The sequence below is a fragment of the Apus apus genome, chromosome 13 (genome assembly GCF_020740795.1).
Source record: "Apus apus isolate bApuApu2 chromosome 13, bApuApu2.pri.cur, whole genome shotgun sequence".
In the NCBI taxonomy this organism is placed as follows: domain Eukaryota; kingdom Metazoa; phylum Chordata; class Aves; order Apodiformes; family Apodidae; genus Apus; species Apus apus.
The window spans coordinates 29,865-46,733 of NC_067294.1; the positions used below are offsets into that span (position 1 = coordinate 29,865).

A 16,869-nucleotide genomic window follows, 5' to 3' on the forward strand; every position below is an offset into this window, starting at 1 on the left:
AGTCACATGCACACACCCCTGCCCCTGCTGGACCAGAAGCATCATTTGCCAGCTTACAGGCCATTACAGGCAAACTGCAGCAGTACACCTGTACTGAGCCCTTCCCTCAGGACACTGCTGGCTTGCACTGCTCTGCTGTACTGATTCTTGAGTCAGGGCTAAAATGGAGCCAATGGCCACCCTACATACCTGGTTCAGTGTCTCTGAAAACCCCTGCAGTTGGACACTGCCATCTGTGCAGTGCCTGTGACCAATACCCGCAGCTGTGAGGGCAAGGGAAATTTTCCATTTAAAGGGAGACTGCAGCACCCTCAAGAGAAGGCCTAAGGAGATGACTAGGGAGTGGTGGGAGCAGGACAGGGTGGATTTCTGGAGGCCTCCTCAACCTGAAAGGATCCACCATTGCAAAGTGGAGAAAGCACGGGGCAAGCATGCACAAACCAGCACAAAGTCAGGCTCTTCCCCACAGCTTGTCTCAACCTGCTGAGGATAGTCCTGCCAAAGAGATGACAGACTGGGATTTACCAACTGCTAAGCTCTTACATATCTCCTAGAATTGCTACCATTTTCCAGGGCTAGGCTGCATCCCCAAGAAGGACTAGCTTCAGCAGGTTACCCTTCCTTCCTAGCCAGTGGGATCAGTTTTGGCAAGCAGTAGGGCAGACTGCTTGCCAGTTTACCCTGTGCTGTGTGCATTTATCAAGGCTTGTATCTCTATCCCATCACCTCACAGCCCTAAACATTAGGGAGCCCATCTGAAAGTACCAGAACCCTCCTCTGTACCTACAGCACCACTTTTCACAGATGTAAAGTCCTCTGAATTCACACTGCAGAGTTTGCATGCCCCTGATATATATTTCAAACCAGCATGTAAGGAAATGCTTTTCTCCTATAAACACTGAAACATCTGCACTAAAGACTGTCAGGCCCACACATTTACATACCCCATGTCATGCCATGGAGGAACTTATGACAACCTTCAGCTGAGCAGGACTGCCTTCCATCAACCAGCCATTTGGACTGAGCTTATTGCATCTCCAGCCTAGAAACTGTTCTATTCTTTTGCCATTCAGTAATATTTCTGACTACCTGTGAACGCACAGTTAAGGTTCTAATTTTTAGACCTAATTTTCAGTACTAGGATAATTGTTTTTCTTCCTAAGATTAGCTCACATTCTTCTGGACAAGCCAGAAAACAGGAACCGTGGCTACTTCAAAAGAGCAGGTGGTGCACCTAATGTGAGGACACGTGTGCTCCATCCATGCCTTTGCAAGCACCTGGACTTAGGAGTGATTGGTCTCTCCTCCTTCCTTTAGGTGAGTGTTTCTCCAGGAGACAAGCAGCACTTGTTACTTCCCTGCCACTCAAGGAGTCAGGGCTGCTGCAGCACAGTCTTCCTCTGCAGCAACTTAAAAGAAAATGGGGAAGCCCACACAATTTGATATTTTATTTATTTTTTTCTGAAGGGTATTGTACACCAAATATCCCATTGGCAGGAAAGCGCATTCAATGTGTTTAGAAGCCAAACAGTCACTTTCATTTTAACAAACACAACTACAAAGTAAAAATAAACCACAAAATAATGAACTGCATGTTCATAACATACAAAAATTGCTGCCTACTCAGTAGGTAACTGCAACATTCCAACTCCTGAATATATATATATATATATAAATTTACATTTTTGTAACAAAAATAGACTTTGAGAGGTGTGGGGTGTTTTTTTGCTTACATTTCGTCCCCCAGGGCTTTCTCGTGCTCCCCTCCCCACTCATTTCCCATTCTCCCTTACATTATTTGTAGTAACATCCCTTTCACTTTAAGGCAAGATGCAAAGCATCCATTCACACAAATGCATGACATCAGCAAGGCTTCACAAAAAGGCACCAAGACTTGAAACTTTAAAAACAAAACTTCTGCCACATGTGAGTGTCTCATCAGGTGATATTTACAAAGCATCACTCTAACATGCTCAAATACAGTAAGTGCTGTTCCCAAAGAAGTTTGAAACTCATTACAGCATTGTCACTGAAATAGAATCAACATTTACAAAATATGTCCCTGCAAACTCCAAATAATACAATATGGATATGCAAAGATTTTTCACATCAATAGTACCTAAAGGAAAGCAAAACCATGACACAGTTACAATTTACATTAGCTACATACTTAATCAAAAGTCCTTTCTTTCTAATAAAAGACTATTGTTTACGGGGAAAATTATACTAACTTACATCCACAATCCATGCAAATTAAGTCATTCAACATAGGTGAAAAACTTAAATGGCAGTTGTTTCAGGCAGCTGAAGTTTAATAGCCTTGCAACGTATGGTGATGGGGAAGATATTAGAGACTCTATGTTCTGATAGTACCAATGGAAAAGGTGAATTCTCCTGTTCCAGAAGGTAATCTCAGCAAATCTCAATTGTCCGTGGAGAAAAGGCTGATGTCATGTCTGAAAGTGCTGAGGTCACCTGTGAGCTGAAATTGTTGGTGATCCCTGGAGATGAGAAGGAGGTGGCCACTTGGGTCTGAAAAGCAGCAGTGCCAGAGGGGTAAGTGGTTGCTATAGAAGGAGATGGGAATGTGGTGTGCACAGGGGAGGGGTAGGAAGAGGGAGCAGGGGAGGAGTACGCTGTGCGTACTGGTGAGGGGTAAGTGGTGGCAATGGAGGAAGGGTAGGATGTAGTCACAGAGGATGAGTAGGCAGGAATTTGGGAAGCAGTTGAGACCGGAGCTGTCTTTTCCAGTTTCTTGTCCTTCTGCCTAAGGTGAATTTTAGTGTGTCTCTTCCTTTCATCACTTCTGGCAAACTTTCTGCCACAAATGTCACAGGCAAATGGCTTCTCTCCTGTGTGAGTGCGGATGTGTGTAGTCAAGTGGTCACTCCTGCTGAAGTTCCGCATGCAAATGCGGCACTGGAAAGGCTTCTGTCCCGTGTGGATGCGGATGTGCCGTGTTAGCTCATCGGACCGTGAAAACCTCCGGTCACAGGACTCCACTGGGCAGGCATAAGGTCGCTCATGAGGAGGGGTCTTGCTGGGACGGTTTGGGTATTTCCTCATCCTGCTGGGCTTGATCAGCTGGGACTGATAGTTATTGTTGAGGGTCTTCAACTCTTGGGAGCCAGTTTGAGTAGCAAATGCCTTAATAGTGGACAGAGGTGTGAGGGAAGGCTGCTGTGCTCTAGTCTCAAGGGCTGGGAAGGGCTTCTGATCAGCTGGAATAAGACTGAGCTCACCTTGTTGCTGAGGGAACAGATAATCCGGGATCATTGGCACCTGAAAATTGGTTTTACCAGTTGGATAAGCTGGAGGTGGATACTGGATGGGGGCTCCAGAGGGGTTGGGAAAGGGCTGGGTCTGAGAGTCAGGGAAAATGTCAGAGCTGGAATTGGGAAAAGTTGGTGCAGCTGAGTAAATTGGGCTGTTTTCACTGGCTTGGACAGAACAGCTCAGAGGGGGGCTCTGTGAGGAGGAGGACGGTGATGATGAAGAAGGCGTAGAAGTGGAAGGTGCATTAGCCATGCTCACCAGTCCACTGACAAGGCTGAAGAGGGGCTCTGGCCATAATGTGTTGCTACTGTTGGGGGCCGGCTCTAGGGAAAAGCGCCCCGTGTAGGTTATCGGTGGCAGTCGCGTCGTTTGGTTGGGATAGCTGGTTTCTGGTAGGGTTTTCTCGTTGTTCAGGGAGATCTCAGGAAAAGTGTCTGAAAAGAGAGGAATAATGATTACTTCCAGCAGCCACTGCAGCTGCTGCTTTGCGAGCCAGCCCCACACATCGAAACCCCAGATACTTGCTTCTGGTTAATTAATAATTGCGCGTAACATATTGCAGCGCCGCTGGCGGGTCTCCAGCAGCAGCTAGCCGGGAGCCGCTGACGCACACGAGAGAATCCCCCGCGCAGCCGCCGGGACGGGGGCGCCGCTGCAGCGCGGAACCCCCGCAGGCGCCGCTGCACCCACGGCGGGCCGGGAGTCCCTGCCCACCCGGGCGAGGCCGGAGCGCTTACCTGCCGCCAGGTGCTCGAAGTGCTGCTCCCCGGGCTCCCCGGCGGCGCCGAAACCCGCGCTCTCGGGCGCTCCGGGAGGGGCAAGGAACTGCGGACCCCCGCCGCTGAGCAGCATCATCTCCTCCAGCTTGGGATAGTGAGTGTCCATGGCGGGGGGGGAGTGCGGGAAGGCGCCGAAAGGGTCGGAGATCTGCAGCGGGGGCAGGAGCTGCATCTCTGCTTTAGCCGCGGCCATGAGGGCGCCGGGCTCGGGCTCTGACGGGTGCTGCTGCCGCCGCCGCGGGCCCGGCGGACGGGCGGGCTGCGGGGACGCGGCCGTCGCCTGCTGCGTGCCCCGCGCCGCGGTCGCCCCGGCGCTGCCCGCTGAGAGTGCTCGGCTCCCCTCCCGCCCGCCCGGGGCTCCCCCCGGCTCTGCCTGCTGAAAGCGCTCGGCTCCCCGCCCGCTTCGGGGCCGCCTCTATATATCGGGTCTCACCGACCGCAGCCCGCCCCGGCCCTGACGTACATGGCCATATTTGGAAAGCAGGAAGCCCTAATATGGATGCGGCTTGGAGGACCCCGCCTGGCGTCAGCCCCTGGCACCGGGGAAAGCCGGGCCGCGGGGGCCCCGCCCGCCCCGGGCTGGGAGCCCCGCGGCCGTTGCGGGCCTGTCCCCCGCCACGGGCAGCCCCGCCGCAGCGCTGCCGCAGCGCCGCCGGCCCGGGGTCCCCGGCCCCCGCCGCCGCAGCCAGCCCTCCGGAAGCCCCCTCCGCGCTTTCCATATTAGGAAACACCCTTATAAGTCTCGGTTCCGGCGGAGGCTTCCCGCTCCTTATTTGGCGATTCCGGCCCCGGGTGGGGGGGCACGGGGAGCCCGGGCGCAGGAGCCAGGTTGCCGCTTGGGCCGCGCGCCCGCCCCCAGGCCGCGGGAGCGCGCAGAGGCCCCGGGAGCGCGAAGCTGCTGCTCGGGAAGGAGGCACGAGCGGCTCGGGGAGCGCTCGGCAGACTCCGCCGCCGCGGTCTCTCGGGCAGCGCTCCCGCTCGCACCCGCCCCGTTCGCTCGGTCCCCCGGTCCCTGCCCGGGGACGCGCGCGGGGCAGCCCCGCTGCTGTGCGGAGTTTCCTGGGCTGGCAGCGCGGGGGCTGCCGGAAAGGAGGAATCTCTGGGACTCTGTAGGCCTGCCAGGAGCGCCCTGCTCCGCCCGCTCGCACCGAGCGGAGGAGCTCTGGCCTCTGCGCCAGGCCGGGCTCTGTGTTCCTCCCTCACGCTGCTAAACCAGAGCCCCGCGCACCGCGCGGCCCTGCCCGCCACTGACTCGGCGCCGCGGAAAGTGACAGCGCTGGGGACTCTGCTCTCGCGTCCTTAGGGCTGTCCCTTGACGCAGCAGCAGCTCCTTCCTGCCCGCTCTCTCCGCAGCAGCGGGCTGCTCCCGGCACCGGCTCTGCACGAAACCGACAGCCGAACACGGACGACCCGGGAGCCCCAGCTCCCCGCCCGAGGCTGTACGCACGGAACGGAGCCGCGGGAGAGCGCTTCCCGGGCAGGGGGAGCCTCCCGCGCTATAAATAGGCGCTTGACGCGGCCGCCGCCCCGCCCCGCCCGGGCGGCCCCGCTGCCGGCGCGGGGCTCCCCTGGCGCCGGGCCAGCCGGCACCGGCGACGCAGTGCGGCCGCAGTGCGCCTGCGCGGCCGCCTCGCCGGCCGGGGCTTTCCCGCAGTGCGCGGGGCTCCGCGGGCGGCGCCGGCAGCAGCGGCTGCGCGGGCAGCGGGCGGGGCCGGGGCTCTGCCGGCCCGGGGGCTCTGCCGGCCCGGGGGCTCTGCCGGCCCGGGCTTCGGCGGGCGCCTCACGGCCGGGCCGGGCCTGCAGCCCCGCCTGCCCGGCTGCGGCAGCTCGGCGGGCGCCTTCGTGCCTGTGTGCGGCGCGGGCTGCCGGCCGGCAGCGCCCGCGCCCAGGCGAGGGCCCGCAGCCGCCGCACTGCCCCGGGAAGGCCCGGCGTGCGGCAGGACCCGCCCCGCTGGCGGCGGGAAGGCAGTTGGCAACGCGCCGTGCCGGCCTCTGGCGCCGCAGGGATTCACACTCAAGTTGCGAGCAGCCGCAGGGCTCTGTCCGCTTTTAGGGAGGATTGAAACCTCTGTAACGTGCGCTGTTTTAACCGAGGTGCTGTATTTAGGCCCGTGTCTTGCCAGGAACCGTGCAGTACCTCCCGCACTGATGCATTTCCACCCTAAAATCAGTTTCGGGTTGGGGCCACACGTGCCTCAAGGGAAAACGTGGAGAGCTCCCGCTCACCTGCGGGATTACTCGATGGCAGCTCATCAGCGTATGTTCCTTAGCACTTACCCTTTATGGAGAGAAAACATACCGGTTTTCAAATGTCAGAGTACAAAGACAAAGCTGTAGTTTTGAAAATATGATTCAGTATTTTTTTCTTTTTCAACCAATTCAAGTATCTACTGCAGGTCTTGTGAAATCACATACGTAATGATTACAGCTAGTCTCTGGAGCCATGGTAGAAAGGGCAGAGCAGCAGAACCTGACTTCTACAAACACTGTAGTTTGATTTGACTCCCAAGCATCTTACTGACATTGCAGAACCCACTGCATCCTCCTTTCCCCACTTTTATTTTTTCCTTTCTCTTTCAAGATCACAATGAACTTTATTTCAACAAATGCCTGATTCCCAGATAATTTAGTTCATGCACCCTGCACGTGTCAGGCCTGACAGTCCTTTTTAATTGAAGTACATAATTCAGAAAAGTTTGTGCTTTTTTTGTTTGTTTGGTTGGTTGTTGTTTTTTGGGGGGTGTTGTTTGATTTTTGGTTGGTTTGGTTTGCTTTTTTCAAAATCTGAAGAGACCAAAAATCTATTGCTTTCTTTTTCAGTTATCTTATTTTTTATCAACATAATTCTAATTTAACAATTAATATAAGAGAAAGCAAGAGACCTGTTTCAGAACTGCAGTCAGAGCAGTGTACCTAGCTTGAGCTGCACATAGATTATAGTAATAAAAACTGCTTAGCAACACATGCTCCACTGTTCCAGTGAGGCTTCCTGGCTTCAGTAAAGTACTGGAAAGGCAGCAATATACACAGATTACTTACAGCTTGGACACCGAACTAGGAAATTGCCTGTGGTCATTTACACACTGGGGCAGACAATACCTGCTAGTTTTCTGAAACCATGTGTTCTATTTATTTTTTCTGAACACAACATTAGGCCTGTCAGAACCACAGGAGTTAAGATTTTTACTACTGAAAACCAAGATCTGTTTGTTCCTCCAGCCAGCCATTTGTTAGACTGACTGATGTGATCGGATTGGAAGTAGAGAATGAAAGCTTTTGTAGGAAGTGAACCCTCTAGCTATTAGAATAAGATTATATCTGTGTTTTGTTTTCTAGGTAGCGTAATTTGAATATGCATGGAATTTGCTACTATAACTCAGTATTAAAAAAAAAAAAGGTCTTTCAACGACTGCAGAATTGTAATAAATTTGTAACAATTCACTTAATGCTCCTAATGAAAGCACAGAGGTGTAGGACTTTGCCATTGGATCAGTCACACTTTTATTAAAAAATGTAATAATTTTGATTGTGATTGTCTGATGAATGAACACGTAATACTCTCAATCTCCCTGAAAGTCCATTGTCATCAAATGGACTTTTCTCTCAATGCCTTTCAGTGACAGGAATGCTATTCCAAGGAGTAAAGAAATGCTATGAGGTGAGGGAAAGGGAAGAGAGAATGGGGTGTTAAGCTCCATGAATAAACCACCCATCTCAAGTAATGGAGAATACCAGTCCTTGCTTCAAGTTTACAGAACACTAAAAAAAAATAATAATCTACAACAGTACATTTATCCCCTTTTTTCTTTTTTCTTTTTTTTTTTAATTCTATAATACTAGTGTTCTATTTTTTGATTCATAGACTTATTTTTTTTTCCAGCAGCACATCTGTTCTGCATGTAAACAAGAAATTAATGATACTATAGTTACATGAATACTGCTGTAGCAGTAGCATCAGCCAATCTGACAGGTTAGAATTTCCCAGTTAATAACAAAATTTCTTGAAGGGCTTGTTGTGTTTTGTTGTTTTTTTTTTCCTACATGTTTGTTCAAACACTTTTTCGCTCTTTTACTCTATAATGTATCCTATCAGCATATGAATTAACAAACTGTTTTGAGATTGTTGCTTGCAAGTTACCTGTGACTGTTGGCCTAAAACCACCTAGTCATAATAGATGTTTTCTACCATCTTTTCTACCTCCTAATAGTCTAGAAAGCACTACATCATAAGAAGCAACTTCAACCAGCTTCTTTGTAAATTCACAGCAAACATATTAATTTTTTAATGTCCTTTCTGCACTATATTAATAACTTATGAAATGTATTAAATTCAGCTAGTGATGGACCCATAACACAGTTATGATGTCTTTCCCATTGGTGTATTTAAACATGTCTTCCTAAGTCAATTTTAAGCCACACAATTTGTTTGTCTAGCTGTAATTTATTTCTTCTAACAGAAATGTGTCAGTAAGCTTTTAATTACTTCTTTTCCCCCTTATTTTCTCTTTTTATTGTTATTCTAGTGATTTCATTTAGTTTCTGAACTGGGACAAGTTTTTAGCCACAGTAGTCTTTTTATATAATGTATTACTTTTTTGCTATCTAGTAACCATTTTTGAAATAACTTGAAATATTCCAGACTGTAAAACAAGTTTACATAGATATCCCTGTAAAAAAGTTATTATTCTCTAATTTTATAATTCTCTATTTATTAGGTTGCATTATTCTATAAGCCTGAAGAGTTAGAAACAAGAGGGTCTATTCCAGCTTTTTAAAGAAATGCTGTAGAGATGTTTCTTCCCAGTCACCTCCCCCAGATCCAAGCCATCTCATTTAAAAAGCTGTGATATTTTTATGTATTGCACTGTGGGTAACTCTACAGATATTTTAAACTTATTTATCATTAAATTTGCTTTCTGTGCAGTTCATTATGCAGTTATGTTCATTAAAGTCTATTGCTTTTAGGTGGGGGCATAGATGGAACAGATAAAAATGCACTCAATTTAAAATGAAGAAATACTTAAATTTAAGCAACCTTTTCAGTCCTGTGACGAGTGAGAAACAGGTTTTTATCAGCACTTTTTGAATGCATGGCTTTGCTGTAATGACTGAGATGGACGTCCCCGTGTTTGCTGCAAAATTCTTACCCCGTTGCGGTACGTGACTCTTCCTGCTGTAACCAGGCTTGGAATGCGCCAGACGTGGTTTGCAGCGGTTCGCTCTAACCACAAGAGGGGACTCTTTCCTGCCATTGCTTCAGGAGCTGGGCATGGTCCACAAAAATTAGAGCATGGGTGGATTGTGTAAGAATCAGGTTGCTGCTTTGGTTTTTTTCTTGATCTCAGCCATTACAGATGAACAGAAAGGTGATGTCACCGACTTTCCTCAGAAATCTAAGGCAGCTTTCACCTTATGATGAATGATCTGATTTGAACAAATCCTTTAAAACGGTTCATTTGGGATGCGTGGCTTACTGGACTTCAAAAGTCTGTAAAGGTTGTGTCACATAGCAAAAAAGAGTTGCTATACACTACCTGAAGTATTCAAACATTTCTCCTAGTGCCTAAGAGTACCTCTGCTGTGGTGAGCTCTCATCTCCAGATAATTTGTCTGCAGTTGCTAAGAGATAATTCTTACCTTGGTTCATTGTTAGGCCTGTGACAAACAGTAGCAGCATGAGTAAGGCCTTTAACCATGTACAAGGCTGTTCTCTATTGTACTTGCAGAATTATTATATGACAAATACTAGAAAAGTAGAGGTAAGTAGTGGAAGAAAGGCAAAGCAGATACCTGTCGTGAGCATTCGACAGGTATTACCTGATTAAAGACAACAGATGCCTCTGTCAGTGCTGTGATCTCACTGCTACTGTGACACAAACACTCATTTTCCTCCTTCAGTAGTAATAATTTCACATGTTCACATTCTTCTTCAGGATGAAAATGCAGTACGTGCCAGGGGGGAGGGAGGGAGTGTCGCAGCTGGCTGGAAAGCAGATTTGCCTGGAAGGACCTTGTGGTCCTGGTGCACAAGTAGGTGACTGTGAGCCAAGAATGTGTCCTCACAACTAAGAAGGGTGGTGGCACCTTGGGATGCATAAAGAAGGGCATTGTCAGCAGGTCAAGGGAAGAAGTGATCCTTCCCCTTGGCAGAGCCCACACCTGGAGTGCTTGTCCAGCTTTGGCCTCCTCAGTACAAGACAGATGTGGACTTAATGGAGCCAGTCAAGGACCACAAAGATGACTGAGGGACTGGAGGATCTTTCATATGAAGAGAGGCTGAGGGAGCTGGGACTGTTCAGCCTAGAGAAGAGAAGGTTTGGGGGAGGAAATCTTATCAATGTGTATAAATATGGAAAGGAATGAGGAAGAGGAAGCCAGGCTCTTGTCAGTGCTCACGGCAGGGCAAGAAGCAATGGGCACAAATTAAAACCAAGGAAGTTCAACATGAACACAAGAAAACAATTTTTATAGTGTGAGGGCGGCCAAAAACAAACTAGTTGCCCAAAGACTTTGTGGAGTCTCCCCACAGTCCATCTGGGTATGGCTGTGGGCAATGTGCTGTGGCTGACTCTGCTTGAGCAGGGAAGTTGGACTAGATGACCTCAAGAGGTCTCTTCCAAGTAAAGCAGTGTGTGATTCTGTAAATATTGACTATTCTTACAATTAAACCTGCCAGACAAGCAGTATGATGCCTGTATCAGTGACGCTGCATCTTTCTTCCTCTTCCTTAACTTACATGTTTTTAATGAGTGTCCACCACCTGTCACTATGTCTGGCAGTTAACTTCTCAGTAAGAACTATAATTTGGCATTTCTGTATTATATTTTAAATTGGCAGATATAACACTTTTTTTTCCCCCAGTTTGTCTCATGAGTGTTAATATACATGTTGCTGCAATCACCTGGGTGAACAACAGCTATGTTGAAACCACCTACAGCCCTGCACTAGAAGAGGTACTCTGTTCTTGCTATGTCCTTAAGTTATAAATCTGTCCTTTCAGGGGCCTTGTGGTCATCCTCAGCAGCTCAATCCTTAGCTGTCAGAAGCTCAACAAGCTACAGCTTTTTCCTCTACTAGTTTTAATATATTTTGTTTTATTCCTAATTGTAGCTTGAAATTGTGCAAATCCCTTGTGTTTTTTCTGCAACCTTTTTTAGGAAGGGAATTTTTATTTTTATTTTTTCTCTCCATGTATTCCTCAAATGCCCATTGCCTCTTTTCCTTTAAAAATAAAGAATAGAGAGCAGGAGGGGAGAGGGAGGGAGGGAGGAGGGAGTGTTGGAAGCAGGTTATGGGGGACATGGGGGAGGTGGAAGGGGATAGAGCGAGGGAGAAAGAGAGAACCCTCCTTGGGAAACTGAGGAGAAATTAAGCTTGCATTTCCTGTGAGTGTCAGTGCTACTTCTGGCTCAGTATCCATGGAAACCTGATTTCCCATCCTGCTGCAGGAATTAATTGAATATCCCAACCCGCTTGCTCAGGGAGTCACTACAATATTAATTCACATCAGGCTATCACAGCCTCACTTTATTATCTCAGATACTATTTCCATTACTTTTTATCAGAAGAAAAGGTGAAATTACCTTTCACCAACTTCACAAAAAAAAAAAGGCCATCTAAATCTTTACCTCAAAAATAGGACAAAGCACATAGACGGAGGCTACACCCTGGAAAACAGTGATTTCAAATGGAGTTTGGCCACAATGTCAGTAACAGGAGGTGGCACACAATTGTAAATCTCGCTTTCCATTCATATACCCAGCTCTATTTTTCACCTACGCCACAAGCTGGATTGTTTTTAGGGAAAAAAGCCACTGACCTCTACCCTTCAGTATCAGGACATAACCTCCACAGTTAATTCTATCTTAGGATATAACATTAAAAGCTTCAAAGAGAATAAGCCAAAATGGACTCTTGCTAGGGAATATTATTTCCAGAATTCTCTTTGAAAGCTTTTCATTATTTACAACCATAAGCATGTCAAGTTCCCACAGGGTCTGCTCCTGGATCACCCATCTCTGGATATCTACCTTCCAACTTTCTTTACTCTTGCCTTTATATCCTGCTTAATTCCCTAGTTGCTGTCCCCATTTCTTTTATTTCTTCCTGATCTCCAAATCATCTTATCTACTCTGCATCTTTTCTGCTTCGACATTGATTTTCTCTGTTTTCATCTGTTACTTTGTTTTAGCAGCTGGTCTTTTTGTAACCATGACAATGACATCATGTCAGCAAAGGATCTCTCTACTACTGAGGACCAGTAAATTCCAGGGACGCTGGCTGAGATTATGTTTAGTGTCCTGTGCCCAGGGGGGAGTTTTGTTTGGAGTCTTTTATATTTTGCCTGTGAGCCAATTTCTTATGTTAGCCCATATCCTGCAGATAATTGCACTTCTCCATCTCTAGATATGGTCCCTCCCACGGGTGTGGAGTGTTCACAGGAAGGATGCCAGGGATGTTATCAGCATCTGATCATACAGCCCTTGGGTTAAGTTCAAGGAGGTACTCTGTGTTGCTCTGTCACATCTCAAACGCTGACAGTTAAGACTGGTCTCAAGCCATAATCCCAGATTCTGCAAAAGCTGCATATCTTTGCTGCAGAAAAATTTTGGATTCATGGACAAAACTAAGCAATCGTGTTTTCTCTGACTGGTAAATGCAGGCGAGGGAAAGTGAAGCTGCATTTTGAACTGACTGACAACTCAAGACATGTTAGACAAATACTCAGAAGGATGATGAAAACCACAGACCACTGAAAAGCTGTACTAGACTACAAGGACACCAGTCCTTGTACATCCTTCCTTAAGGGAAGTAATTTTCCTTTCTAGTCAGATTTACAAATTATATGTTACATTGTTACTCACCACCAAGCTGTGAACCCCTTCTGTAATTAACCACTTCTAGGTCTCAGGCTCCAATTTCCCAGTATCTAGGGACTCAAATGCTGTCAGAGATAAGAGCTAAACAAATGTAGACTTCCAGGTAGAAGTATTAGTAGGCAAGCACCAACTTCCCACCCACAGCAAAGCTAGACCTTCTCTGTGTTCCTGTTCTACTGTAAAAACACCAACTCACTTGTACTTCCTTCCTCTTTCTCCTCACACCAATAAAGACCATCAGGTGCTGTAAATCTAAGGTCCTGGGATAAACACCTCAATGAAGAAAACTGCTCTATGTTCAGCTGCTATAAGACTACCAGTTGTTTACTCTAAGAAAGTGCTGACAGAAAATATAATGAAAAATAACATAAATGCATTATATAGCAGCCTCTTCTGTCTTTTTTCACTGAATTCAGGCTACCCAGACTTCAAAAAGAACCTTAAAAAAGGTAAAGCTAGCAAATACAATTTGATACAAGCTCAGAATGAAAGGGTGAACATGATGAAGCAATGAGGCAGCAAGTCTAGAACAAATAAGCAAAAATAATTTTCTGCAGGAATACACAGTGGAACTCAAAGCTGGATAATGCTGTACAGGCTGTAAGCATGAACAGTTGCAAACTGGACTACATAAACTCCTGAAGGATAGATCTACTGGTGGCTTATTAAACATAATGTCAAGAAGCAGCCTCTGGATCAGGAATCACCTAATGGTATATTGGACATTATGGGCAGGAAAAAGAAAAATCATTATGTACTTGCTTTGTTTGTTATATATGATGAACATGCACTATTGGAACCTCACAGCCAAGAATTAGATGGGGTAAGGAGACCTGATCTCTCAGTTTTTCCAAAGGCAAAGCTCAATAAACTACAGAAAAATTCTCAGAATTTCAGAAGTCTTGCTTTTACAATAGGAACAATTAAGATGCAACAAATTGGGGGGGAGGAGGGGGAAGAAAAAAAAAAAAAAAAAAGGAGGGCTAAGGATATAGTCTCTTGGGATATAAGAATAGGAGCACCATGAAACAAAATGGTTTTCAGCAGATACAGAAAACATTGAGCATTACATCCAGTTAACAACATGTTTCAATCTGGATTTATTTTAGAGACCTTTTCCTCTCCCACCATCACTGCTCCTTCACAGCATAATCCAAATGATATCTTGGTGGCTAGTAAAGAGGAGTACCATCATTCTGGTCAAGACAGTTCATATTCCTTGCAACCATGTATCACTGAATCACTCACCATCACCACAGATATGAATGTGGGTTGGCTAGACCACATATCCGAGGTAATTCAGCAGTTGTGTCCTGAGGTATTTTTTTGGAAGGGTTTAAAGTTTGCCATGGGAAAAACAGGAAATGGAAATTCTGTGTATTTCAGATCAAAGGGTACTTTAGTCAATTTTTATATGAGGGCCTTAAGATACCTTCAAATCTGAAATGCTATTGAGAAATTTTTCCTGCTACTATATACTACACAACCTTCAACCTGTCTCCTCTTCTGCTTCTTCAGGCTTTCATTTTTTGCTTCTCTACAACCTTTTAGCAGCTTCCATCACTAGCCAGAGACACCGGTCAATAATTTGCTTGGAAGTGTTTTGGTGTAGCAAGGTTCTACCAAAGCTATTTAAGATTTTCTATTACTGCAGACAGCTTCCCCCCCGACTCCTCCCCTGCCCACGCCCCTCCACCTCCAACTTGTTTCACTCTTATTTGCATTGCTGTAAACAAAAAATGGCATTTGCTACACCAAAGGGAGCAGTATCTGAAAAGGGACAGGAGACCAAATGGTTCCTCAGCCACTAATATAGTAACTAAAACTTGTCACTGTGTCTATGTAAAAAGGAAACTAGATTTAAACACTCCTCTGCTGTAAGACAAGACCTAATTATGAAAAAAAAGGGCCACTTTCAATCTGTGGAGGAAAAGAAATGGGGGGAAATAAACTATTTTTTCTTTTACTTTTCAGTCTTGTTCTAGCTTACACTTGACATCAGTTTGTCTGTCTTCTAGTAAGCCATATATAAATAAAAACAGAGAGGCTTTGCACTTTTTTTTTAAGATCTCTATGGCAAGTTACCTGGGAAAAAGGTAACTGGAAGGTCTCTTCTATTCATGTATGGTCTTTCCTTTGACTCAGCTCCAGTTTCTTCCACAATTAAAGGACCAAGCCAAAACCAGACAGTACAGAGATCTAGGTATCAAAGCTATGCAGCCTGGAATGCTGATAGGCTAGAGGGGAGGGATCCATCCAGAGGGACCTTGACAAGGCCTAAGGAGCAGGCCCATGTGCATCTTCTGAAGTTCAACAAGGCCAAGGGCAAGGTCCTGCACCTGGCTGGGACAATCCCTGACTTCAGAATACACTGGGGTGTGCGTGGAGTTGGAGCAGCACTGCAGAAAAGGATCTGAGGATCCTGGTAGATGAAAATTCAGAGGCGAGGCAGCAATGTGGGCCTGCAGCCCACAAGGCAGAATTGCATCCCGGGCTGCATCCAAAGCATCGTGGCCAGTGGGCTGAGAGGCAATTCTGCCCCTCTGCTCTGCCCTCCCTGGGGTCCTGTGTCCAGCCGAGCACCAGGCAGACATGAACCTGTGTGGGCAGGGGCAGAGGAGGCCGCAAAGGTGATGAGAGGGCTGGAGAACCTCTCCTGTGCCGAAAGGCTGAGGCAGTTGTCAGGGTTTGGCCTGAGGAGAGAAGGCTCTGGGGAGACCTTGTTGTGGCCTTTCAATACATGAAGGGGGATCACAAGAAAGACAGGGACTTTTTGCCAGGACCCGTAGTGACAGGACAAAAGGTAGTGGTTTTACACTGGGAGAGGGTAGGTTTAGATTTGACATGAGGAGGAAATATTTACAATGAAGGTGGTGAGACAGCACGAGTTGCCCAGCCCCAGCCCTTGCCAGTATTCGAGGTCAGGTGGGATGGAGTCCCTGCCCATGGCAGGAGGGTGGACTAAATGGTATTTAAAGGTCTCTTCCAACCTAAATCCATCTATGGTAAGCGCTTCGGGGCAAATGGTGGGTTATGTGTTTGCAGAGCACCATATGCCCATTCATGCATCCGTAGAGTATGAAATGCACACCAGGCTGGGAATCTGGCCCAGTCTGGGTCATGTTGCTTCTAGAATTCCTGTAATCTGCATGTGGGTGAGGGAGGGAAGAGCAATAGTAGTTGTTTCCTGGGGTTTGTTTTTTTTTTTTTTGCTTTACAATTTACTATAATATTTTAATTTTGAATTATTACATATGCTATAAAGCAAACGAAATGTTTTAATTGAAATCTGATAAACCCCTTAGTTTGTGTTGCAGTAATAAATTCCACAAGTTAGCAATTATAATATTAAAAACTCCCATGTATTAGAGACAAACCTTAAGTTGCTACAATGAAAAGGAGCTAAATTCACTTTTTCTTATTCCCAAAGAATTTTCATATTATGTAAGAGTTTAACAATACCTCCTCTTGAACTTTTAAAGGAGCAGAAGAGGAAATACAACGTGGCTGTATTGCACTCACTATGTTGACCTTTCCATTTGCATTTCATTACTTTAATTTTTAGATAGTCAACTTCAATGGCACATAAATGAGTTTTTTTGCATTGCATTCAGTAACATTTTAAGTACTTTGAAAAATAAATGTTGCAAACATTTTAGCTTACCAACCTCCTGCCCTACATCTCAGCAGGTTATTGTTCCTGAATGCATATTACTTACTTTTTGTTTATTTCTCAAGGTTGATCTGTGCCAAAAATTCCAAAATAAAGCACAAGTCTTGCTTAAAAAAAAAAGGAAAAAAATTACTTTAGAATATTAAAAGATAAACCAATGTAAGTTAAAAATCACCATCTACTGGTAGGAAAAGTCTTACAGCAGTTAGAATAGTGGTAGTCTTACAGGTTTTACTAAGTTCAGCTTGTAAAAGCTGAGGAA

At 46.4% G+C, this 16,869-nt stretch overlaps 1 protein-coding gene across 1 annotated transcript; it reads right to left on the reverse strand.

Moving 5' to 3' along the window:
* Positions 1-1,426: 1,426 nt before the first annotated feature.
* Positions 1,427-4,441, reverse strand: EGR1 (early growth response 1). The gene is made up of 2 exons (XM_051631492.1): positions 4,014-4,441; positions 1,427-3,710 (listed from the first exon to the last, which is right to left on the reverse strand). Exons 1-2 carry the CDS (start codon positions 4,246-4,248, stop codon positions 2,413-2,415), a joined length of 1,533 nt encoding a protein of 510 aa, XP_051487452.1. The 5' UTR covers positions 4,249-4,441; the 3' UTR covers positions 1,427-2,412.
* Between the last annotated feature and the right edge of the window lie 12,428 nt (positions 4,442-16,869).